This window comes from Dromaius novaehollandiae, chromosome 2 (genome assembly GCF_036370855.1).
Source record: "Dromaius novaehollandiae isolate bDroNov1 chromosome 2, bDroNov1.hap1, whole genome shotgun sequence".
Taxonomy (NCBI): domain Eukaryota; kingdom Metazoa; phylum Chordata; class Aves; order Casuariiformes; family Dromaiidae; genus Dromaius; species Dromaius novaehollandiae.
Genome location: NC_088099.1, coordinates 97,839,391 through 97,866,632, shown reverse-complemented (window position 1 = coordinate 97,866,632; position 27,242 = coordinate 97,839,391). Strand labels below are relative to the sequence as shown.

Here is a 27,242-nt window from a genome sequence, read left to right as displayed (position 1 = left end):
ACATGCATTTCAGCAAAAATGCCTCAGAAGTAGAGAAGCCTGATGAATTAGACTTGAAATTTCTTCCAGATGAGATAAAGACAACATCCTTGTTTCTGAATACTTTTTTACTGTACGTGTAAGCAAGTGTTAAATCAACATTGATTTACATTTTTTGTGAAAGACATTTATTGAATACAAAAAACTTGTTATATCCAGCCTTATTATAAATGATTACACTCAAAGAAATTAGAGAAGTATGTGAAGATTAATAGTCTGACTGGCTGAACATTTTCAGAATTTAAATCATTTATGAACTCTAATTTCTCAAATGTACAATAATAAAATTTAAAAAAATATGCTTTGTCTTTCTAGCAATACTACAGTCAGAGGGATTCATTGCTCATGGCATTAACAGCAGCCCACACTTTGGCATCAGTTAGCAGTTCATAATTTTAAGTGTAGGACATCCCGTATTAGCAACAAGGCGTATGGAGAACAGAAACCGAAACGAGAACAAAACTTCACACGAAGTGTTCATTTTGATCCAAAAAGCTGTGGGCCAAAGTTCAAGACTGCAGACTTAAAGTACCATTGCCCATGTTGAGGCGCCATGGTTCAGAAGAGTATTCCCATATTAAGTACAGTTTAGCCACACCCTTCAGTGGTGCCTGATCTGGAGGCCCCAGTATGGACTTCCAAAGCTATCGAGCCTCCCAGCTGTACCTCTTGGACACCCACTTCTGTGAAGTTTGGTCATCAAGTCAAGACACTGAAATATAAGATTTTTCAAAGTCAAATTTGAAATTTTTCCTATAGCCTTCAGAGGAGTTTTATTTACTAGGTCAAGCCATCGAAACAAACGCATCTGCAGTCTTTTGTACAAAGTTTTAACACTGAAAAGCTTAAGTATAAAACTACAGTTTAGTTTCTGTACAAGGTAACATGGGACAAACAAGTAGTAAAACCTCAACTCTTTTGTATCGCCTTCATGAAACTTCTGCATCCCACTTTTCATCACAGCCTCACTGCTGAAAACTGACATTTTGTGTCATAAATCCTCTAAGATAACAAGATTAAAAAACTGATTTGCACAAAAAAAACTGAAATAACTTTATATACACAACAGAAAGCTTTTTAAAAGTACAAAAATAACATCTATATGCAAATTAGCTACCATGCTTTGACAGTTTTCACAGTGCCTACACATGCAAGACAGTAATCTAGATTCAGAATAATTCTGCATCTGTAGAATGTATCAGAATATAAAAGAGATTAACATGCGACTAACTCTTGTTATTTTCAGAATGGATATGTATTCAAAATATTTTTTTTTTTTTTTTTTTTTTATAACCAATACCGCAATATTCCAGGCTCTGCATGTATATGTGCAGATAAGCAGTTTTCATCCTACTTGATTTTAAAATCTCCTTCTGCAAGCTAGTAACGCACACTAAAAAGCTATGATGGCTCCAGTGAATCTGGTTATACAAAGCAATTCAAAATGTACAAAAACTATAAAAAAAGGGAACATTTATTGCCATGCACGAAACTCGAGTACGTTGAACTAAAAACTGCATCAAATGCAGTTTTTGTTTGTTTTTTTTTAAAAGATACACAAAGCAATTTACATCAACACTCTTGACATTATATCAGCAGAATCAGTTCTGACTAAATACCACAAGGGTAAGAAACATTCCTTTTGCTGGTGCCTATCAGATCTTCAAATCCATGGGAACATAAAATCAGGAATCTTCATTTCCCACAGTCAAATCAGATCATGAAATCAACTGAAATGAGAATTGTATTAGTTTCTCCCTGCTGTCAATTCAATTAGTTATAGTCTGATGTTAAAGGAGAGGCTATCACGAACACAACTATCAAGGACACACATACTATTTTTGCTATCACAAAACAACAAAAACATCCCTGCCATAGACAGACTGTACTCTTATTCCTTTGCTGATAGTGACAGATGTATGCATGCATGTACAGCACATAAACAGACAGATAACCATGCATCATTTCAACATCTGCAAATGAAACTACAAGAAAGAAAAGTTACTTTATTAACTTTACTAAATGAACTTCAGCTCCTCAGTTCCATTTCTTGTTTCGGGGCAAACAAAAATAATCCTGCTTGAAATTTTTCTTGAAAGTTACCAACCACAGCCTGGACAATACGCCTTTGTCATGAGCACATTGCATTGGGCTTAATCTTCAGTGCAGTAAACGCAAAGGCACCATAACAACTGTGGTATCAGGAACACCTACAGAAAAAAGCCTCTATGGATCTGTAGTCTCTTAGGCCTTCTCCCATTGCTAGAGGTTGCAGCTCTGCAGAGCTTACATAACCTCCTGCATTGTTATATACATATGTATGTGGTCAGTGCATGGATTTCAGGGCAACTTGCAGCCAAGGCTGTAATTATAAAAGGCATAGCTTTCAGAGATAAAAATGTTAAATTCATTAAAAATTATGATAGCTTTCTAGTTCTGCTTACTAAAGAAACTAAAGGAGTACCGACATGTATGCTAAGAAAAAAAAGAAAAATAATCTGGACCAGTTGTTTTAGGAAGAGGAGCACAAAAATCCAGAGCCAGAATTCAGATTTATCAGAAGATTACAGTTTAGGATACATCCAATACTATAAAGCAGACTTTTAAAACTAGTGTAACACTATGCCAATTTTCAATAGGCTGAGAAAAATACAGAAAATATTCTAAACGATAAAGTCTTTACCTCTTTGACTGTTTTTTTAATGAAGTCTTTCCTGTCAGATAAATCATAACTAGGATAGGTTTCATACACCTAAAAATACAAGAATAAAAGATAAAACCTCAAGTTACTTCCACTCAATGTACTGCATTAATAGAAGGAGCTTAAATGACATTAGAGCAGAAAGTGTTGTGGTGCTTCTAGTATTACCAGTCACATAAAACAGTCAATGTTAATTATGGAAAATGACAAACCTTTGCATGCCCTTATTTGCCCAAGTAAGTATTTAAGCACACACAGATTTTTTTGTTTGGTCACATACTAAACTGGTACTATACAGTTTTTGCATCAAAAAAAGGGAAGGCCTGGCTTGCCATGTCAGCCAAATAATAACTTTCCAATGTTTGCCTTACACGTCTTCTAAGGAGTCAGACACCGTCTGCATTAGTGCGGGAAGCTAAACAAATACCAAGCTCCAGAGCCTATTTATTTTTTAGCAATAACTAAAATTGTGATTCTCCAGGTCAGTAATGTAAAAGTCAACATATTTGAGTGCTATTTTACAATTATTACTTGGATAACTGAGGTAAAAGAAACTGGATGCTAACATTGACAACCAATGTAAAAAATTTTATTTCAGTATACCAAATTTCAGGTTTCCTGAAAGGACTGTGAACGCAACATGTAAAATTTATACAGATTATAAACATACTGTTTTCTCATAAGAACAACTTCCAGCGTTATTTTCTCAAGACAATTTCTTGGAAATACCAGGAAAATAACCATATGAGTTAACGGACTGTAAAAAATGTCAAAGTAACAGTATCACTGTGTTTTGATCACTCTTCCCTATTTTTCTGGCCACATGGTTCTGCCCCCTTCCTGGGCCTGTCCTGGCACTCAATGGATTCTTTCCTGAACTGATTCAACTCACTAACTCAACTGAGAACTATTCATTTTTGCTAGTAGATGAGAGTTGAAAGGACTTGTGAAGAGGCTACAAGAATGACAGCAAGGTGAGCAAGAGAAATGTGCATCAGAGAGCAGGACATAGACCTCCCCTTTTGGTAGCAGCAGGCTGCTGCACTGCCTCAATGTCTCAAGTATTTTCACTTTAAGACATGGCAGCTGTTTTGGAGGTAATACTGCCACTTTTCACATAACTGATTTTTCTTTGGAGACTCCCCTTCTAATGTTGAGCAGATTCAGTGTTGTATGCATTAGAGCTCTCCTTATATAACTGTTGGCAAACAAATAAATCAGTGCAAAACTACTTTAGTTTCTGAAGCATTGTGCAGAATGTAAGCCTTGATTTATGAAACAAGATGACAAAAGTCAATTCATAAGCAATCAACTGCCTAAAAAGAGAGACTATAAAATCAAGCTTGCTTACCTCCTTGCAAATTTGTTTCATTGTGACCTCCTCCAAATTTGCATTAGCCAACAACTTCTTGACAGTTTCCTTAAGCTCTTCATCTGTAGGTGGCTTCTTCAACTTTTTAATTAAAGGTTCATCATCTGAACTATCCTCAGATTCACTCTCTAAATATGAAGAATAATTTGAGTTGTAAGAGAAGTCTTTAATTTTGCCTACTTTCTTCCTCGGAAACAAAAGTCACCAGAATTTTCCCCAAACATCTGATTCAGACATTCTCCCTTAAAATGGATATCTTGCCAGAGCATCAATTTATAAATAAATCTAATGCTGTCAGTATAGCATTTGTTTACGAATCTACACAGTTGCTGACCATCTGTCAGTTTACAAATCAACACGTACTCTAAAAAATATGGGACAGATCAATTCAATCTATCAGGATAAAAAAAGGCTTATTACAACAACTCTAAATGGAGGCATGATAGCTCTAAAAAGATGCATACTTGTGCTTTTAAAAAAGAGTTTGCCTGTATTTTTTTTTCCCCTCAGCAGTGGGGATCCATTAGGGTCTTGTAATTTCATGATGCCGTACAGCAGAATGTGCCATCAGAGACACCATGACAACAAATGAAGAGAAGCATTAAAACAGAAGTGAAAGGCACAGCAGTAAGGAGACACTCCTAAACTCTTTTTCAGCAGCAAAACAAAAGACTGAATGACTCTAACATCCATTCAGTTCCTTTCTCCCCCACACCCCGAACAATAAAGATTCAGAGTAGAAACCTAATAATTTAGATAATGAGCCTACAGAATGATTAACTTAACATTCTGACTTTTGTACCACAAACCTATGCAAAACAGAAATGCAGTAGCACTGAAAAAGAAATTATATCTATGTTGTGATGACAAAATAAGGCACATGCATATAGGGTCAGCCCCATTAGTACTACCAACAGCCAAACTGAAGATAAACTGAGTTCAACACAGGCTAGTTTACTCTGTTTAGAGTAAGGTGAGGAGAGAAGTTTGGCATACTACTATGCCTCAGAGTTTGACTGTTTTGTTAAGACTCTGAATTGATGTCTCTGCTAAGGTACATATATGCTGGTGTTGACGTTAAATGAACTATGACTTAAGAGTGGATAATGCTGCATCAGTAACTCCTACCACAGTTGTGACAGGGACATGGCTGTTATCTCACACTGTCACAGAATTTAGGTTGGAAGGGATCTCTGCAGATAATGTGGCCCAAGTCCAGAAGGCGGCCAATGGAGAACAGGCAGCTCGGGGCCCTGCCAAGCTGAGTTCTGAATGTCGCAAGGTGGTGGTGGTGACAACTGCCCTGGGCCTCTCTTCCAGTGCAACCACCCTCATGGTGAACCTTTTTCTTGCCTAACACTGAGCTGGAATTTTCCTTGCAGCAACTTGTGTCTGTTGCCTCCCATCCTTATCAATCACTGTGCACCTCCAAAACGAGCCTGGCTCTGTCTGCCCTATGCTCTCCCAGTAGGTAGCTGCAGACAGCAGTGAGAGCTCCTTGTTGCCGTCTCTTCCTGTGGCTGAACAAACCCAGCGCTCTCAGCCTCAGCGCCTGACCATCTTGGTGGCCCCTCCACTGGACTTGCACCCACACGTCAACGTCTGTCTTGCACTGGGGAGCCCAAAGCTGGGCACAGCACTGCCCATGCAGTCTCACCAGTGCTGAACAGGGTGGAAATAATCACTTCCCTCAACCTGCTGGCTACACACTTGCTTAAACAGCCCAGAGCTCTGTTGGCCTTCCTTGTCACAAGGGTACGCTGCTGAGGTGGGTTCAACTTACTGTCCATGAGAATCCCCCCTGCACTCAGGTCCTTTCCTGCAAAGCTGCTTCATAGCCAGTCTGTCCCCACCTACACTGCTACATTCCACACAGCTATTAAGGAACTGAATGTCCGGCCTTTTGCATCCTCAGATATGAGGAAACCAAGAGCAACAGAATGCATGTAAAACCCCTTTCTACGCTAACAAAACCACATCAAGCTCCTGTACATAGGCGCACATGTTGGATTAATTATAAGATTAATGTAAAGTCACCATGGAAGTACCACTACAAATTTACTAACATTCTTCCAGCAGAAGGAAGTACCAGGCTGATATGTATGTGTATACAGACACACAATATGTATAAAAAAAAAGCATGCACACGCACGCGCAGCGCACACTGTTTCTTTTGGGTTTTGTGTAATCTTTGTGTCATTTATCACTGCTGCAAGGAAAGAAGCCACAAGTAGCAAACCAGCAATTCAGCAAATTGTGTTTTACTTCACAGTGAAGTGCAAAAGCTTGCTTTCTAGTTAGCATTCAGGTTAAGCTACAAGACAGTGTGTGGTAAAAAATTTAAAGCACTTACCTTTTCTAGAAGTGTTCTGACTCTTTTTAGTAGTGCTGCTATCTGCCTTCTTGACATTAGCACCCTTCACAGCTTTCTTGGTTTTAGAAGGCATCTTTTTAGATTTTTCTCTTTTAGATGCTTTCCTAGGGGGCTGTAAAGAAAAATGGAAGATTAAAATGCTGTTTTCAACCTGAACAATCCATACACCTCTTTTCAGCAATGAAAACCACCTTTACTGTTAACACAAACTAAATCAACAAATTTAATTATGATGTTTTACTGGCAATTTCAAGCTTTATATCATAGGTAGAATATGACAGCAAAGATCATTTCTGTATTCTTTTAATTTTCCTACTGTCCTGCCATATAGACTCTTAAGCTCAAACAGCTAGAACTTTTTGATGATATTCGCAATTTGGTTGCACTACAACTTCCCATTCATAATTAGTCCTGAAGCTTGTAAGATTACTCCAAAGAAGTTCCTTTAAAAAAAGGACACGATATGTTGGGTTCGATTACTTATCTTAATTTCTAGATGCTATAGCTCTCAAAGACTATACACAGCTAATTCTTCTTGCACTAATTGAAAATAACCACATTAGCTAAACCATAATTTAGCCAATTATTGTGGCTAATAAACCCAAAAGATCATTGCATTAAGATAACATCAACAGAAGAAATTGGGAACATCAAGTAAGTATGGCATACATATATTACCATACTGCATTTTGTGTGCAAATTAAGTATACACACACATAGTCTGAAAACTTCCCTCAGAGAAACAGACACGGAACTTTTATATTGACCAGGAGTAAATCATACTTCGAAGAACAAACAACATAAAAGGAAACAAATTAACTAACAGTAGTTACTAAGTCAGTAATCTAATTTGTATTTAAAATAACAGTATGGTCAACTGAGCAAACAATATGACATCTAAACAAATTAAGATTAGCTCATATTACTCTTCACTGCTTCTCTCAGCTGCACCTGGTACAACTCAGGAAATCAGAACTTAAACCACAGTACATTTGCTTATACTGGCTTGCTCAGTTACAGTTGCACTTGTTCTGCAGTGCTAACTGAAGAATTAAGACCTTCACTGTTGAAATTCAGAAAATACATTCAAGGATGTATACATTTTTAGGTATACATGTTTAGTTTCAAACTTTTCAGCTTTCAAACTCCTGTTAAAGCCATCCGCTACAAAGTCAGAAATTTAACTTGGCACTCATCTTTGAGCTTTTACAAAATTATGTTCTCTCAGCACACAAAACTGATTTAGGTATTTTTGGCTTCCAGATAAGAAAACAACCATGCTTTTTAAAGTAATTTTTTAAAAACATACAAGAGCTTCAAACAAGAGAGGCACATAACTCTGAGGACAATCTGTTCCAGCCACTCCATGCCCACGATTCCAGCAGGCCTGGGATAGCAAAGCAGATATGCTGTCTTCTACTTGCAGTGTGCTACAGGGTGTCAGAAGCCTGATTTTTTTTTTTAAAATGCTGCCATCTCAGAGTTCTAGAAAGGCAAACACTTTCCACTTCATCATTTCCTACATTTGAAATAATTTGACATATTAATGTTTTAATAATAATTCAGCTTTTACTCTATGTGAGACAGTTTCAATTTCCAAGAATGTCAGTACATTCAGCTGCTGCCTCTTGCAAAAAGTAAGAAAACAAACAAACAAAAAACCCCAAACAGTTAAGAGGAGGGGTAAGCCCCACTTACCTTTTTCTTTTTTTAAACAGACAACCGAATTCTTGAAAAGCAACTCCTGCCTCTGAGAGCTAGCCTCTCCTTACAGTAGGAACATTATACCAGTGAAGGGACAAACAAATATAAAATTAATTTTTTGTATTTGAGCCCTCTTTCAACGCACCATTGGGTGGGTTGGGGGGAACAACCTAAGAATTAGGTTAGTTTTATGGAAACTTGGAGAACTTCCTTGAATTCAGGGAAATAAAAATCAATGTAGCCTTTTACATTAAAATGAACACTCGTCAAAAATGACAGTGTTCGCATAAACAATGAAATTTGCATGAATTTGCTTTCCAACAGAAGTTTGTTACTACTAGCTCAGACTATTTACTTAATAGTCTGTCACACTTCCACTGCAACAGATGGAATATAACCCAAGTAAATAATGGTCAGTTTACAGCCAAAATTTCTGTAGCTTACATAAAGCACTTCCTTTGACATCAGTTTACTAATTGCTGTTTGTCACAGGGCTCCAATTAAGGCTAAAAGGCAGTCCCATCTAAATCAAAATATGGGGTAAGATGGAGCCTGTAGCTCTTTCTCATTTCTCTTTCTCAGGCGTCAGATACATGGACATACCAGTGTTGTCCATACAGTTGTACTGGCACTCCATGTTTTGTGTACCTTCTGTGAATAAGTACAGTATTGTAGAGGAGTGCACAAGGAAAGGTATTTTGGATTTAAAAACAAAGTTCATTTCATTTCTTATTATACAAGATGAAAAAAAAGTTTCAAAGACAATACAGAAGAACAGAAAATACACCACAGTGAGAAAACTTTGGAGTTTTGAAGGGATCTGGGTATGGCCACTCACTATACTGTTCAGTTTATTTTTGCAATCGAAGACACAGAAACCTAAAAGAGGGATTATGACAAACTCCAGAAGAAATGTAGAACCCAAATCCCGAAACAATGCAGCTAAGTAGATCAGGGACCTCTACCGAAGTCAAAGTAAAGCCCTAGGCGTCTAATCAAACCCTACTCAAAAAAAAAAAAAAAAAAAGACATTGGGAATTTCTAAGAAGATTATATGTATAAAATTATCACAAAATAGTAAGAAATGCAACAGATTACTTTTGAAATCTTGGCTGCCCAATGACATATAATAAGTGGTTTTATAAGGTACACAAATCAGAACCTTTGCCTCTTATCTTCTTGATTCTCTAATTTCAATATACTAAGAGCCTAAGATAATCTCTTAGAAATTGAAGATGTCCTCTCTTTTCCACATTTTTCTTTCAAACCATTAATTCAGTTAAATAACATTCATCTCCCAACTTTGTGCTTTCCAAGAATTACCAATAAATAACTACCACATAGTTACAAACTACAGAAAAACGTTTTTAGCCACATGTTGAAAATGAACAACAACAAAAAAATATGCTTACCTCCTCTTCACTTTCCTTTTCTTCTGAAGAGTCATCCTTTTCCTTCTTTTCATCTTCTTCACTGCTAGATTCATCTGACAAGATCTCTGGACATTTGGTGCGTTTTGTTTTTCTCGTTGTTCCGGTGCTACTGCGTTCTTTTTTGCCACCTTTGCTTGGTGTTTTTTTGGACTTTGGCAATGGCTGAAAAACACGAATGTGCGTTTTCAAGTAAGAATACAAAAGTGAATTTAAAAAACAAATCAAATCATGTGAAAGAATAACAAAAAAGATGAAAGTCTCCAAGTCTTCATGGCAAAAATCAGAATAATTGTATCTACTATACTTAGGCCACAACATGTAGAGGTAAGCAGAAATTCATAGGACAGAGAGAAGAGACTAAAATGAAATTTAAGTTCAATTCTAAGCTAAGCTCCCCTTTAGCCCCCATAATCCAACAGATCTTCCTAGGCTGGGGGTTAGGGTAGGGAGACAAGAAAGAACCATCTATCTACCTCTGTCTCCTCAACCCATGAAAGCAAGCTTTCTGTCCTGGCGACAAATTAGCTGACAAGTCTTCAGAAGATTTACAGGCAGGAATCCTGCTATGTATTACGCAAAACTGCATTTTATTATTGCTCATTACCAGTGTTCTAATGCAGCAGACCTTTTGTTCCTATTACTTACCAAAATTTCCTGGAAGTAAGTTTAAATAGTCAGACTGCTGTTCAGCAAATTAAGTATTGCTTTTAGATTAAAAAATTGATGGTCCCAGGAGATTATCGATATAGCTACATAATCTGTGAATCTGGATCTACTGCACTAGCATACACTAAAGACAAAGCAAATTTTTCCAGCCTTGTAACAAATTCTATTCTGTGACAACCATATGCAATCACATACACTTAACTTATAGCATGCCCATATATATCTGAAAGCTTTCTTCCTGTACTTTCATGTTTTAGTTCCTTGCTCTAACACCTTGTTTCTTTCCTGCTCACACAGTATGTCTAGTCTCCTCCACTCACCAACAAAGCAGAAGATACTTATACCTCTAAGTAGCTTCATGTATTGACTACCTATGTTTTTGTGCACTGACAGTGTACCATGGGTGCTCTTACATGTAAACATACGGTTTCTATCAAAGTCCTCACCCTTAAGAGATACAGCAAGCTACAGCAGGTCCCATTAACAATGCCTGCTACTCTCTTTCAAGAGCTGCTCTCCTTCAAGAGGCCACTGCTAATTTGGTCGGTTAGAAGAGTAATTGTATCATCACTGGTAAACAAAACAGTAATAAGGAATATAGAGAGTTGCATTTCCCACCAGAATAGAGATATAAAAACGAGCATAACTTGCATCTCACCTTGCCCGAAGACTTCGGATGCATTAAAAAGTTTAAGATTCTGGTTACCAGTTCACTGTTAACTCCTGATCTCTCCAAATCAAGAACTTCACAGATACTTTTCAACATTGCATTTCTAAACCTGGAAGAAAAAAGGAAGAAAAAGATTCAGTATCACATCATAAACAACACATGGAAGCTGCTGATGCTTGATTTGCATCTGAAACCTGACAACAGATGTGCATATATATATGCTTAACTACATTCCCAGTCCTATGTATACTTAAGCACACAAAAATCACCAGATTACATAAGAAGAAGAAGAAAAAAAAAGAGAATTAAAAATCCACATCTGTATAAGGTAGGATACTAAAAAAAAGTCTTACTAAAAATTCTTCCCCAGAGCCTCTCTCTTCAGTTATCACATTGGAAAGGATCAATCTTGGAAAATAAATCCTGCGAATATAAGACTTGAACTTTAAGGAGGGGGTGGGAAGAGGAAGAAGGTCTCCCTTTATTTTCTCTGGCTCCTTCCCCCTTATGTAAGTCAGCTAAATATAGAGGGTTAAGAGAGAAACTCAAACATCCAGCCCCTCTATTCCTCCCAGATCTTGAATCAGTTCTCCCACTTTATCACCACTATTGAATAAAGTGGAAATAAAGAGGCAAGTGCTATAAAGCTATGATATCAGAATGCAACTTTAATGAGCTTTCCAAAAAGCTACTTAGTCTACCTTTTTCTCATTTCAAATGTCTACACTTTCCTTTTCACCTATTTTATACAATGCTGCCTGAAAGGTAGATTTTATTTTTCTATTATTTTTCATTAGTTTCATTGTTATTTCTGGCAATCAAAGCCAAAGGAAACCCACTTTTCATTGTCTATTTAAAAATCAATGCAACTTTTTTGTGGTCTACAACTTCTCTAAAGCAGGATTTAATTTCAGACTATCCCTTTAAAGTCACAGATCTTTCAGGGGACAGAACAACTTTGTTTTCACATGTTTTAGGGCATGGGAAGAGGAGAGTTTAGTTGGTTTGGTGCCTCTCTCCTTTTCAAAATATAGTTCATCTATCATCCTTCCAACAACAAAGTCAAAATCCTTCAATCATTTTTCCGGACAAGGCGATAAAGGAAAAAAACCCTGCAGAAACGTATCAATGCTAAGAGCATTCCTGCTTATCTTTTGGGGATGCAGTGAATGCTTGTGAGGTGTTCCTATAGAACCAAAGAATTCACACACATTTTAAGACTACAGATCTAATACCACTTAAAACCTTAACAGATTTAAAGGCTGCATAGCATCAAAGTTTCTGTTTTCAACTGGTTGTAAGTTACATACTGAATTTAGAGTTCTATGGTCCTATCCCTGCTTTTACTAAAATTCCTTATGACTTGTGTTATATATGGCATTTGTCCATGACGGCATTTGTCCTTGTACTTTAACTTAGGTTAGAAATAATATTGGCTAAGAATCCTTCCAAATCCTTTCGTATTTTTAATGCTTTGAAGACACGTCTCTGGATACAGCATACATAATATACAGCTAGGTATTAAAATGCAGTTCAAGTGAGGAACAAACAAGTGCTCACACAGTTTTGGAATAAGTAACTTCCATACCAAGTAGGTTTGACTTACAAAACAAGAACTCCTTTAATCCACACAGCAACCTCAACCTTCACTTTTTTTAATTTATAGACTGAACTGTAAGATTCTGTAAATGAAATTTTGTCCTTAGCTTATCCTGTTCAATGCTGTTAAAACAGGATGACATGCAGTTGTCCAGTGGGCAGAATTCAACCATGCAGTCAGAAAACATTAATCATCCAATCAGCAGTGTTTCATATATAGCTATAAACAGCAGCAAAGCTTACAATAACATAAGTAGACAGGACTCAGCAACTTGATCAAAAAGAGCGACACTGCAACCAGCTTCCAAAATACGGAAGTTTTGCTGAAGATCAAAGGGTAACAAACTTAATTTGCTGTTCTTTCATACAAGTCATATGACAAAACATGCAAAAATACTTTATTTTGTGATATTGCATGACCTGCTGCAGAAAAAGAGGAAACATTATCCAACCAACAACCAATGGCAAACAGCCAAAACTGCCATCCTAACACAGTTTGTCTTGTAGACTCATGGATATTTCATAATCTGACTAATCCTAGAAACCTGCACGTTCAAGGAAGCAAGATTTGCAAATTCCAGATTCTGAAAGCATTCCCACTATCAATCAGATAAAGTCTATTAGCTTTCTCATTTGTCACAACCATACTGGCTTATGTTTCTAAACTTTCAGTCCACTCACAACCAAGTTGCAGCAACTCTTTTCACAGAGAAGCAGCCTACTTGGTGAAACAATACAGAAATAAATAGTTGTTACACTAGTTCCTATAGTTCAATATATTTACTTGAAAACAATTTCAGAAATAAGACCATATATTAAATATACAATAAACAACATTGGTTCTGAGTCTGAAAGAGGAAGTTTTCAAGGCACAGAACAGTGAAGATGATGCACCAAGAACTGACTGTGATACATTCACAATGCTATGCTTGCCCTGAGGAGATAAGGTTGTCTCTCACTTGTCAGAATAATCTGCTAATCCTCATGCGATAATGAGACCAGACAGGAGGACGGTGGAGGGCAACATTACCCCAAATCTGCAGGACTTGTGAAGAAAATGTTCAGAACTTAACTATTTTTTAAATACATTTCAAGTTATCTTAAAAATCAGTTTGTGTGATTAAACTGAGCTCAGGAACAGATCATAGAGCTCTAGAAAACAGCCACTTAGCCAAAAGTTTAGATTTGTCTGAAGAAAACTTTTGAAAATAACAGTGTATATAACAAGTCGAAATATATTAAGTAGTAATAGAGACCATTACTTTTTTAACATTTCTTCCTTTTTTTTATATTGGTCACTTCCTTTTTCAAATGGAAACCCACTGAACTGACCCACATTCTTCTTTAGGGAAGCAACCTGGAACAGAGCACACAAATTACTTTCCATTGCAAGTAGTTTAAAAGATTTCATTCAATTAGTTTAAAACATTTCATCCAATTCAAACAATTATGTTTGTTCAACTTATCTTTTCATATAAGAAAATCTAATCTAAAACCAACATTCTGTTGACCAAAAGTTACATCATTTTCAAAAAATAACCTATATGGGTTATGCCTTTATCTATCTCATAACGGCTAGACTGTAACAACTAAGTTCTTGTGATCTTGATTATTTTAATTCCTTACAATAACTTACCCGGTAAATTCACCTGCCATTTAGAGCTTGTTTAAAACATAACCATGTAATTATTTATAGATTTGAACTACTGCAATCACATGTAACCTGCTGCACACTTTATATAATACAATTTGCTACAGAACAGCATACTTTATTTTTACCATCTACATGGTAAAATTTATTTTTGCATTTATACACCACCCAATTTGCAAGATCTAACATTATACCTGCAGTCAGAACAGGACTGGACTTTCACTGCGACAGCCCTTATTAACGGGAAAACTGCTTCCACCAAGATCCCAAATAATCAGAATTCTTTGTTTTCTTTCTACCTCCTCTTACTAAAAAAAGTTAAAAAAACCAAAAGCATGTATATCTCAGATATTTTTTCAAATTATTCCTGATAACGTTAAAATCACTTTCAATAGTTTCAGAGATTCTGTTTCTGATGTTTCTCCACTACTTTGCAGTTTTACCAAAGCTAGGCTCCTTTTCCTAAAAGAATTTTTATTCAACACCCAAAGAAAATTTAGAGATGGTATCAGTACATTTTACTAAAAATGTTAATATGTTCCAAAGCACATATAGAATGTGCGTACAAGACACCATCAGACCTTCACTGCACTACACAGCATTCTGAATTACACGCAGTTCTGATTAAATATAATTTAAGATGAAAGCATATTGATATATTTCCAAGCAGAATACCTTTTCAGCAAATAAATATACTTTATCTTTGTTTTTTTGGTCAGAGGCCTGGTTTTCACAAAAAAATAATGAAAATACAGTCAAAACTCAACATATCCAATTATCAGAGAATTTTTTTTTTTTTTTTTTTTTTTTTTTTTTTACGACTAGGAACATTCTTCTGAATATTACTAAAAAAAACAGAGATAAATAACTTCAGGTTAAAAGGAGGTCTGTAAAATACTGATTCTGGTCAACCAGTGACAGGACATATCATATTTTAGGTTAGAACACAGGTGCCACTGTAAAATGAGTTTAGAAACAGAACACATACAGATATTTAAGAGAGACACTTTTCACAATAAAAAAACTGAAGAAGCTGCATAGCTGAAAAATACCTTTAAGTGAGAGAAATCTATCTCAGTCACTTCAAGAGATGATGCTACTTGATATCTGAGCAAGAGGTCCTGCAGGTATACTAGGCCTCTGCAGGAAACAAGGAGATTGTCCAAAGAACATACCAAGGGCAATGATTTGTAATCAGGTGCCTAAGATAGCAGGTGCTGCGTGAGCCCCCCAAAAGGATGAAAAATGTTACTCTGATATGTGGACTGTCTCTGTATATGATAGGAAAGTACTTGTACTTCACTGGCACGAGGTATGGAAATCAAGACTAAGATAGACTGATTTGTCTTAAGTAGTAAGGTAAAGAATACGTAACCAATATGAACCAGATAATTGAAGGGGAGTTTGGTGGACCTCTGGGGAAACAAAACCTTGCAAGGCCACCTGCACCTAGGTAACCATATCAATAACACCATATAAGGCAGAGATTGTCCAGGTAATGATACAAGAAATACCAAATTTTGAACAGCAGGTGCACGGACGCCTGTGTAAGGTAGCAAAGCTGACCTAAGGACTCAAACCCACTAGGACATCAAAGCAATTCCCTTGAACAACTGGCTAGACTCTCCAACAAGTCTACATCTAAAAAATGCAGTGTGTCAGAATAAAACAGAGGCATGGAACTGCACCCAAATACTAACTGATGCAGGAGGGAAGGGTGACAAGTTGCATGTCAATAGCAATTACGCATAATTAATAAGATTAAAAAGTGATAAATAGCAGTTTTATAATTATGTGCAAAATTATATAATGTTAAATTGGTAATAGCAGTGTGCCTATTAGTTGATTTGGTTACTAATTGTTAGTAATCAATTTAGTAATTAATAATAACATTAATAATTGAGATATTAATTTCTTAGTAACGTGTTGCTTAGTCAAGAGACTCTCTTAAATCAGTTATCTCAGGTGTGCAATCTAAAGAGGGAGAGGAGGACCCTGAGGCAACTGTATCCCAGTACCTCCAAATGAAGAAGGTATGAAGGAAAAAAAAAAGAAAAGAAAAAGAAAAAAACCCCCAAATTAATCATGGTAAAAGCCACTGACAGAAATCACACGTTCAGTATCTTACCTTAAAACTGATACTGAAAGTATCCCCAGGGAAGCATTTCAACCAAAAGTGTTAGTGGTCTCAAAGAGAAAATGGATGCAGTTTGATGTTTTCCACTATAAAGCTAGTTTAGCTAGAAAGTGAAATGGTTCTGTCATTCCACCTTTCTTAACAAAGAAATTCCACTGTAGAACTATCTAGAGATTTGCAAACCTCTGCATGCATTGAGTCAGAAATTCTCTAGTCTGGTTTATTGCCACGCTGACTAAACATCATAATTCACAAAAATAAGTTTTAATTAGAATAAGCAGTTCTCCCTTTTTCTGACTACCTGAGACAGCAGATCTTTGCTTTGCCATTTAAACAATTATTGCATTTTTGACAGTGGTTTGAGACATTATGACTAGCATGCATCTGTACTAGTACTATTCAGTCCCTGGTTTTTGTGCCAGCTGATTTTAAGCTTCAAAAAAAAATCCTGCAAGTATGACAAGTGTAATGAAATGGTAAACTTTAATCTGCCTTAGTTTCTCTATATCCACTTCACCCATAATAGCAAGGAAAGTGGGTCATATTTACGCTAAAATCTAAGGCATGATCACTGGTATATGAAAGGTTCCAAGAAAGATTTACTAGCATGTTTTCTTTGAGGTTTATCTCTAGATATAAAAGAGAGGATAAGAGTTTTAAACTAATAATTCAATTCAGTCTCATTTTAGATAAATATGAGGAAATCATTATTCAAGTTTTACATACAGTTTTACTTTCTACTGCTCTGTGCAAAGGGAAGGGGAAACTGACTTGGTAAATAGCAATGCAGTAAAACCCACTAATACAGGTATTAAACACAAAAGAAATTGAGGAATACAGAAGTTACATTGAGCAAAAATACTTGTACTTCAAGTATTTTAATTACAACCTGCATGTCAGCAATTTTTAGCATGTGGCCCATAAATTATTTCCAACTGGTCCTCATAAGGCAAACCAATCTTGGAAAAAGAAAAAGAAAAAAAAAATCTATATTCAAACAGGCTTATAATTCAGTACACCTTTCCACAGGATTTTTAGAAAGGGATTAATTTACAGGAATTGGAAAAATTATGGGCTTAATTAACTGTTCCTGTAATAGTCATTCATTTCCTATATAGCTTGCCATAAATGATGCTTGTAAGAAGCAGATCTATGTGTGCAGTTATAGAAAACTATACTAGAAACATTTTCACTAATAGAACTAATAGAAAGACAGGATTGATTTTAAGTTCTTACGGTGCCTGGCCTGTTGTAGAGGAGTTTGTGTAGGTTCCTAAGTTCATCTGTCTTCTTTTTACTCAAAAAGAACTGTATCCTTTCAATTTCACAGAGTTTTTGTCCTTTTCCTGAAAGAGTTAAAATCAGTTCTGTGATTCATCACATTCATGTTTACCTACGTCTTTACAACTTCAAATATCTATTGTTTTTTAAAAAAGCAAACAAATTGTTTCAGCATAGCATCAGACATTATGTCAAATATTAAGCAAGCCTTTTCCTATCAATTAGGCATCTTGATAACGACCCTTTTTTCTACCTGAAACTACCTAGACAAGGATACACAGACTTGGCATTTCTTTCAATTCTAGTTTCCCCTGCCTTACTTATTGGTGGCTAGATACTGAAGTTCCTACTCAAGGTAACCTTAAACATTCTATAATTTCTATGTTTAAAAGGGTTTTGGTGTAACTATAATAGCCTTCTATTTTAAAATGTCCTATTACTCCATTAATTTTTTTGTAGGTGAGACTGAACTTAAGCCTGATCACTTAAGAGGTTTCACTATTACTCACAGCACTTAAAATTCCCATACAAGAGGACAAGCTTACCTGGTGTAATTGTAAAAGGTTCCTTTTGTAAGGAGGACACCTGCATGGTCAATCGGTCTACTTTCTTTTTCTCTCTTTTTCCTTCAACAATGAGACTCTTTTCTGCAAAAGACAGCTTCCTTAAACATCGTATTTTTCATGAGATGAATCGATTCCACCACAGTGATGGGTAATACAACTCTATGCAATAACAAGCCAAAAAAAGGGCAGTGATATAACCAAGTACTATGATACTTTCAAACCTTTGGCTAAGAGCTCAAAGGGACTTCAAGGAGTTGTGTGCTGGAATCTAAACCTTGACGACAGCTCTGTATCCAACCTAACCTTGAAGGGAAGACTGGACCTTTCCTAAAGGGTACTCCACCCCACCATGGAGATTGCAGCTCTATGCATTTTCAGAAACCCAATATAGTGTGCAGTGCAGCACGTTACAGGGCACAAGACTAGCATCACAAATACCACAAGAATATTATTCCAATAATTCTTTATAATTTAGCACTGGATACTTTTGATTTTGTTTTCTATATGCGGCACATCACTTTACCACATTGATACCACATGCCAAGAGGAAAACTTCAAGCCTTCACAAAACTAAACATCTCACAGCGAAATACTTGACCTCAAATCACACTTCACACTATCTTTAGTGCTGAACTGCTGGGCTATTCTGGCCTCAACAGCTGAAAGCAGATTCACAATGAGTATGAATGTAATTAAAACTGGATACGTGTCTGCTGAAAACAGAGCAAAACAATTTGTGCTTATACAACAGTTTAACTACAAACATAATCCATCCTATTGGTCAAAACCTAATTCTAGTTACTCTACTGTCTCCCAAACTGCACTATCTTTTTCTGCTGTTTTTCCTGAAAACAAAACTCAGCTCCTTTAAGAAACCAAGGCCATCAGTGACTCAGTTTTCACTCTCCCATGCTGTAGCTCTATTTATACAGATGCTTTCATTTGCAAAATAGGTGCCTAGAAACTTCACTATGGAAGGAAACATTTTTGCATAGGGGTTTCTTATCAAGTCTTGTATTCTTTGACTACCTTCTTAAATTACATGCTGCAGCATAAAATCTTCCTTGCTTGCTTGCTTCTCCTATGATATCAGGATTAACAACTCTGATTGTTTTACGCAGAGATATGCTATGATTTGTATAGATAAAATTAGTTACATGGAAATACTTTTTCTATAGTTAAGTTTTGGCAACCAGTAAAATAATGTACAGTAGTTAAGCAAATAAAGACATCTGTATTATTTCCTAAGCTATTCTGCAGACTTTTTAAATTTCTCTCCCTTGCAAACATGGATCATTTCAATGTGTTATTAGCAAAAAAAGGATTCTTTCTGGATATGCATTTTTATACAGCTAATTCAATATAGGACTCTGCCTCTTACAATCATCTAGGAGTTTATCCAACAAAACACACCACAGCGCAGGAACTCAGGATGCTGGCAATTCCTTCAGTCTTTCCTGAGGAACATCAGCATTGTGGTTTCAAGTCCTAAGACTGTTCTGTTAGAGTCTACTGGGAAGTGGGTTATGGTCCAAGAGATAGCTGTTCTGTGGACTCTCCTAAACAATAATTGTACAATTTTCTGTGATCACAGGAGACTGAAATCAGTAAGCCTGACATTTTTTTAAAAGATAAAACATTCTGGGGAAATGGATGTACCCTTTTCTTCTTCTTCCTCCTCTTCATCCTCTTCATCCTCATCACTTTCCTCAGCTTTGTTTTCAGTTTCAGGTTCTTTCTCATCTGCTTTTTCAGACGACATTGTGTCTTCTTTTGACGAAGCAACAGAAGACATGGTGTCTGGTTCTGTAAAAAGCAGTCAGGAAAACCACCAACAATATAATATTATACATGAGAAATACAGGGATCTTCCTTTAAAAAAAAATCTCTTTGTATGGTAGAAGTCATGTCATAGTACTCCTGTTGTGATTGCTCACATTCTTTAAGCCATAAACAAGTATTTTGCATACAAAGAATATAAATTTCTTCAGCAGTTTTGTCATCCATTCTGCAACTAACCTGCTTGAAAACAGTTTAAGAAGTTATCAGTTCCTTCCACATGCAACAGTCTTAAAGCTTGCTTTGTGAAGTATTCAGAAACACCCAACCTTAAACCAACATCCTAAAAGCAACTGATATCATATCTATTAGGAACTGTAATGTATTAAAATAGCACAATCTTAGTGCACTGTATTACAAACCAAGCAGTTATTTCTGATCACAGTTAACTAACAGTGAGTACAAGTTTCCTAATAAATTTAACAAGCTACAGAAAAAAAAATTATGAGCATCCCATGGAAAAGTTAACACTGCTTTCCAAATAAAAACAGTTGCAAGACACCCTAGGTGTTGAAAATGCTTTTTGGTTTTAACCTGCAAGCCTACAAAAAAAACCCCAAAAAACAAAAAACACACTTCATATTTAGCATATTTAAGCAGAGTCTTTTCTTAATATTTGAAATAGCTTAAATGTTAACTTTAAAGCTAAAAAATTCATTTTGGTGAGGGTCTTTTCCCTACTTTCCCTGATGACAAAGGGAATGCCTATCTAAGACAGGAAAACAAGCACACTATTTATATTAAAATGACTCCAGCTTCTAAAACTTTTCACCATTTACACATCTGGAACAAAATACAGCATTGGTTGTGTAAGCTCAGGAGGGTGGGGGGGAAGCAGGATCATATGATTAACCACCTTGTTCCAATATTAAAGCCAATATACGTGCAGGAGTTCACACTCAATAAACAACAATCAAATCCATTGCACACATCCAAGACTAGCAGGTGTCAGAGAACAGCAACATGCCAAATGACAGAAAACATGAGTTACATTACCAGTAGTAAGTGGAAAAAGAAAGTTTACTCTCCTTGGTTAAATCACTTGGGGGGGGGGGGGGGAAAGACCTCTCCTTTGGTGGTGTTACTGCCAGTATATCAGTTTGACACAGGAAGAGTAATTCAACTTCTTCACGATAGTGCTCTGTGAATTTTACTTTTTCACACAAGCGAAAAGTAAGCGAAGTACTACAAACTGTCATCCCCTCCCCTTTCAGTGGGGGCGGGGAAGGAAAGTAGGAGAGTAAGAGACTTTTGCCTTTTCAGCATCCAGGTCAGTGAAGGCCGACCTGCTTAGGGAAAAAACGCACAGGGATCCACCGTTAAAGACAGTCAAATCGGGGATATTTTCAGCCGCGGGAGAGAAGAAATAAGGACAGAGTATCCCGCAAGCCGCCCACGGAAGGTTACTCGTGCACAGCCGCACTCCTCGCCCAGGACCGATCAGACATGGACTTGCCCCCGACCGGAGAGCCGAAGGCCGAGAAAAGCGATCACGGTAGCTATCGCCCGGAGGAGCGGACGTTCAAGGCTAACGGGGACAGCTGCCTTCCTGCTCCTCCCTGCTGCCTCCGCAGGGCCGGGCACCCAGGAAACACCCCGCCGGGGGGGGGGGGGCAGGGGCAGCCCGCAGCCTCGAGGAGGACTGGGGAGGGAGGCGGCCGGGGCAGGCGACCAGCGCCCCCGGCACGAGGCGGCCCCGTTTCGCCTCCCCTCGCCGCCTCCTCAGGCGCCCGGCCCGGCCGCGGCGCGCCGCGAGGGGCGGGGAGAGGCGGGAGCGCCCCCTCCGGCACCGTTATCGCCATGGCGGCGGGACCCACCTCAACTCGAGCCCCGACTCCTGGCTCCTTCCTCGGCCGCGGCACTAACGGCAGCCGGAGGCGACAGTTACCGGCGAAGGGAAACGGCAGGGGGAGGGGCAGCGCTGTCTTGCGCTCTGGCGCGCGGACACACACCCCCGGGCGCGCGCGCTCCACGTCCCGCCGCCACTCTCTCTCCCGGAATCAACAAGGTTTTCAAAATGGCGGGTTCTCGAAAGGGGAGAAGGAAGCGGGAAGGCGGCGGCCAATCAGCGCCCGCCGTCCCGGTGGCGTGGGGAGGGGGCAGCAAGCGAGGGAAGGGTGCGCGCGCAGGGAAGCGGGGGGGCACGGGGATGCGCGTGTGCGCGTGTGGATGCTCCTGACTGCGGCGGCCTGGGAGGGCCTCCGGGGTGACGTCAGAGCGCGCGCGGCAGGCGCGGGGTGGCGGTGGGTGGGTGGGTCGGTCGGTGGGCGGGGAGGGCAGCGCGCGCGCCTCCCCCACCGCGGGGCCATTGGTTCCGCGGGGGGAGGGGCAGAGGGCGGTGCGTGTGGTGCCGCCCGTCCCGCCCCGGCCGTGTCCTCGTCCACCCTCGCGGGTACGCGAAAGGGTTTGCGGCCGCACTTTGCTGTGACGGGCTAGTCTCCCGTCGGCTCGCCGGGCGCCTGCGAGGCGTAGGGCAGCGACGGCAGTGCCGGCGCGTGGGGTTGAGGGGGGCGGCCAACGGAAGAAAGCGGCCGTTGGTAGGCGACTGGGTGCGGAGCAGGAGCCGGGGCAGAAGAATGAGCTGTTCTGCTTGGTCATTTAGAGTGCGGCGTTCACAGCCGGGCCGTGTGCGCACCGAGGAGCAGAGGGCTGGTCCCGCTCCCTGCGCTGTGGCTTGCCAGAGCTCAGGGCACGCTGTTCAGGCCGGAGAAGAGACCTGGCTGAGGTCAGCGTGCCCGCAGCAGGAGTTAGGAGTACTCGGAAAAGGTGTTGGAGAAGGAAGTAGCCAGAGCTAGTCAGTGCTGATGACTGTCTTGAGGCCACCTTGCACTGACAGGAGCTTTTTGTCCGTAGGTAGGTGGCTGTTACCCTGGGGGTGGGACAGCAGTTAAGGGGTAAGAAGTCAAAGGATAAAAAAGAAATCATGATTCTGTTTTTTAACTGTTGACCTTTTAGCTGTGCAGAAAACATAGTAATCAATGTAGAGCTGCCAATAAAACTAGGAAGTCTAATGTGTAGTGTAAGTACTATAAAACAGTAAACTCGGGAATAGGGAAAATACTCCATACAAAGAGAAGGTCCAGGCAATATATATTAATTACCTCTAATTTAAGCAATGGAAATGCAGATTCCTTTCCTTAAAGTTTTCTGGTGAAATCACAGATGGCAGTGGTCTTAAAGAGGAAAATGTAAACTATTTACTAGAATACATAATCAGAAAAGCTTGAAGTTAGCATACAATAAGGAGGCAGAAGTATCTCATCATTAAGCCATAGGCTACACAAATGGCACAAGACAGATGTTTGAAGACAACAGACTGCCTTCTGTAAGATGAATAGGTTTAGATTAGTTCAGAATTAAGACAGAAAACATCTGAAGGGTGTGCTTCGGGTTGTGATGATAAATGAGACCCTAATCTTGTAAACAAGGACATATTTACTCAATGGAGATGATTTACCTAATTAAACTAGCTATGTTAATGGCCTACCAATATCGCATTAGAGCTGCTTTTTGGGGAGAAATAGAAGATAATGGTTTCATGGATCCCTTTAGAGAAGACATATCATTATAGTAACGGGCAGACCCGCAAACATCCAAGTAATTCAGTATTTTAGGAATTGATAAATTCTTAGTGCAGGTAAATTATATTTTGTTCCAGGTTTCTTTTGGCAGCACTTCAACAAATATGACAACTAACCTTTCTTGATTCTGTTTTTGGAACCTTCTCTCTCTGTTCTTAATGGCATACTTTTAATTTATGAGTTTATGGAACAGTTTCAGTATGCCCTTAACAGTTTTGATAATCAGTTGTTCCATCTCCTAAAGAAAACAGACAATATGGAGACTTTTAGGAAAAAATCCTCAATGCTAGGAGTTGAGAGAAGAAGGGGGCAATTTCGGGGGAAAAAAGGAAATTAGCTATGTATTAAAGGGAAATTGCAGCATTCAAGAAGAGAGACTGAATCTCGTTTATCTTCTCATTTTTACTATTACTAAGAATGCACGTTAACAATACACTGTTTCGGGATGCTTCACTGTATTGACACTTCTGTCTTGCTGTCTTCTCTCTATGTAACCTGATGAAGTTAATTCTCAGTTTCAGCTGAGATTTGAAGGACCCAAATAAGATAACTAGATTGGTATAAAATGTGTGTATCATCTAAGGTGTTTATGCAGTTAGTATAGTGAATGGTACTAAATGCAACTTAAAATAAGAGCCTTGATTCTGGAAGAAAACTCCATTAGAAAGCAATGATTTGAAGAGGGCCTCAGAATTACTGCAAGAGCTGCTCACTATAGCCTGCACTTCTACTACAATAGTCCCAACGTTCAGGCAGGACATGCACTTCCTTATTTTTGATAGCTATCTCCATTTCCATGAAACAGTTAACTTGGAGGTACCCTGGGTTCACTCTTAAATATCAAAGGGTGTGTTTCTTAGGTGTTTTAACTCAACGGAATTAAATGGTGAAAAATGGTTTGAAGGTGCTGTAAAAGGCAGAAGCTAGCATGTTTGAATACGCTGTATATTATATGCTAGTATTGCATGCTACAGTGCACCAGCCAATGCTACCTCAAACATGGTCACCACCATCTGTTAATTAATATAAACAGATATTTAGTCATTTCAGCATAGTGGTGTAGCTAACAATATTTATTGGCATCAAGCATACAGTAGTTTTTGAGAAGCCTTTGGGAATAGCATTGTAGGCTTCACGCAGTGTACAAAGTCCCCCAGGACTGCATTTATTTTGTTTTCAAAGTGACTGATTACTGCAGTGTCCTGCCATCAACGCACAATTTAGCACATCTTCTGTGAGCAAGATTATAGAAAAGATCATCTGTAGATAGCAGAGAAAGTGGCCTGCATCAAAATAAGTAGCTAGTAACTCGTATTAGGAATTCTCTTCATAAAGTGAAAAGCCACAGCAACAAATTATGTGATGCTGCTTTGTAATAATGTAGGTACAGTTGCTTTGTGCCCTTGTACGAGTCATATATGTGTGTGTATATATGTACACATACATACATACACACACTTTAGTTTGTCTATAAAACAGTAATATAGCTGCAAATCTCCTGGAAATGTCAAAGTGGCTTGTCTGTGAAATGCTGAGAAAAGTCCTGTATGAATGCTAAGTACATCTTTATTAACATTAGAAGCATTACATGGCTTTTGAATCTAAATGTTATATAATCACTAGTGAAAGCAGAAATCAAAATATGAACTGATAATTGAGCTAATTAACACAATTTGCAAAACAGGATAAAATTGACAACTATGTGAGCGCTGTGTAGTTAAATTGTAGTACGATTAATAACACTTATGCTGAATGTCTCCAAATGCTCACTGCATACTTGTACCAGATAGTTTACCTTTGTTTTGACTGACAAAAACAATTGATTTGCAAAGTGTTTCCTGAGGGGGTCTGCTCAACTCGGACAATATCTTGTGTTCCCCTTTTTGTTTCACATCTAGGTGTTTGTGGACTAGCAGGCTATTGTATCGTCTGAACTCCTCATCTGTTTCTTACTCTTAAGAAGCCCTTAAGAGTTAGTTGTCCTTGTAAATAGAAATTCTCACAAACATGAAATGACTTGTAGATATGAATTGGTGTAAGCAATTTCACCCTATATTAGAAATCTTTATATTGGACATATTTCAAGATAAGTACATGCAAAGACTCAACTGTATTCTTAAGTAATAAGAAACATCAGATACAGACAGTGAGTCAAAATAGTACATAAAGGCACATCTTCCAGCTGTGTGTGAATGACAAAACTGAACTTTGTCAGACTTGAGATCTGTGTTGGGATTCCTCCTGCTTCATGCAGTTACCATGAAGTTAAGTTACATCACATTCTGCAGGGTTTGTTTGGAAAAGACTGCTTTGTATGTGTTTAAAAACATCTACTACTGTGTGTTGTACAAAGCTTACCCAGCTGTTGTGTGTTACATGAAATATTCAGAGCTATAGGCACCACCTGGGAACTCTGGACGGATGAGCTCTCACAAGTGACAGCATTGGAAACTTCTGCATTTCTCTGCTGACGTTGAGCCTACAGACATAAAAGGGTTTTCATCTCAAGGCTCCACATGCTGCTCTATTCAAGGACAGTTAGCAGGATGGTTGCTGTAGTGCAGCTACTATAAGACAGAATTTGACCAATGATGAATGCTCACTCAGTAACTAGCCTCCTGGTACTTTTGACTTAGTTTTGCAATGAATAGCGCGTGTATGTGCCAGTTAAGTATGTAGATGTTGTGTAACTTGCATTTAAGAAAAAGGAACACTGTCTATTCATCCACACTTTAAGGCTTGAGGCTGTACATTTCTTTTTGTGAAGTCTGTAGGTTTTGTTATATATTTGCAGTTACACATTTTAAAAAATGGTATCAATGGAAACATTTCCACGTGTAGTGTTACTTTGTAAGGAGACAGTTTTGCTCTTAGAGCTCTTCACTAAGTTATGCTGGAAAGTGAGACTGGTCGGTTCCCAGCTGCTGAACTGGGCGAAATGGATTGCAATGTAATTAGTGCAACCTAGGTTTAAAAAAAACGAACAAACATGGAAAAACTTTGTAGCTGTCTGATAATTTAAGGTGATCTTAATAATAAAAATTTGTCGACACGATGTGATGCAAACTAACATTTTCCAGGAGACAAGAGGCTTTTCTTCTCGGAGTGAGATTTTTTTCCCCTTCTCTTTCTGCACCCCCGCAACCATCCAGTAGCCGTGGGACTCGCCAGGCAGCGAGCCCTTCCACCGCAGCGCTCGTGCGATGTAAAATGAATTTGCCCTTTGTGAGAAGACGAGGCGGCGGCAGCGCCGCCTTGAGTTACAGGCGCCGGGGTGCGCCGCCGGCAGCGGCCTCGGCGGCGGCAGGGACCCCCCAGCTCCGCCGCTTGCTCTGCTCCGCTCCGCTCCCCGCCCGGGCGCGCCGGGGGCCCGGCCGCAGTGCTCCTGCTTGCTGGCCTCCTCCCCGGCCCGGAGGCAGATGCCCAGGGGGAGGAGAAAAGCGAGGGAAGGAAGGAACGAGTGCGGACGGGGGTTCCCGGCAGCTTCTCCGGTCACTTCGCCGCCAGATACTGTCGCCCCCTCGGCCCCAGCGGAGCCCCGGGCGCCGCCTCCAGGAGAAAGTCGCCGCCAGGCTTAAAACCCCGCGGCCCGCCCGCCCCAGCCCGGGGGCGAGGACGAAGGTAGGGAA

At 39.0% G+C, this 27,242-nt stretch overlaps 2 protein-coding genes across 5 annotated transcripts in view; one reads left to right on the top strand and one right to left on the bottom strand.

The window, feature by feature from the left end:
- Nucleotides 1-89: 89 nt before the first annotated feature.
- Nucleotides 90-22,085, bottom strand: DEK (DEK proto-oncogene). 3 transcript variants are annotated; one of them, XM_064506979.1, is made up of 11 exons: nucleotides 21,850-22,085; nucleotides 19,853-19,999; nucleotides 18,173-18,274; nucleotides 17,583-17,692; nucleotides 13,821-13,915; nucleotides 10,948-11,068; nucleotides 9,603-9,785; nucleotides 6,466-6,598; nucleotides 4,092-4,240; nucleotides 2,723-2,791; nucleotides 90-751 (listed from the first exon to the last, which is right to left on the bottom strand). In XM_064506979.1, the coding sequence occupies exons 2-11, from the start codon at nucleotides 19,986-19,988 to the stop codon at nucleotides 641-643; spliced, it is 1,209 nt and encodes a 402-aa protein (XP_064363049.1). In that variant the 5' UTR covers nucleotides 19,989-19,999; nucleotides 21,850-22,085; the 3' UTR covers nucleotides 90-640. The 3 variants fall into 3 exon arrangements, with proteins under 3 accessions (XP_064363049.1, XP_025969049.1, XP_064363050.1); XM_026113264.2 differs by having other exon boundaries at nucleotides 90-1,769; nucleotides 21,850-22,084; XM_064506980.1 differs by lacking the exon at nucleotides 21,850-22,085 and adding an exon at nucleotides 21,489-21,619.
- Nucleotides 22,086-24,557: 2,472 nt separating this feature from the next.
- RNF144B (ring finger protein 144B) overlaps nucleotides 24,558-27,242 on the top strand; it is a 96,739-nt gene continuing 94,054 nt past the window's right edge. Inside the window, exon 1 of one of the 2 annotated variants that reach the window (XM_064506978.1) lies at nucleotides 24,558-27,234. In XM_064506978.1, the coding sequence (XP_064363048.1) occupies nucleotides 26,824-27,234 (411 nt within the window). In that variant the 5' untranslated portion in view covers nucleotides 24,558-26,823. The remainder of the gene's footprint in view (nucleotides 27,235-27,242) is intronic. The other variant, XM_064506977.1, reaches the window with a different exon arrangement.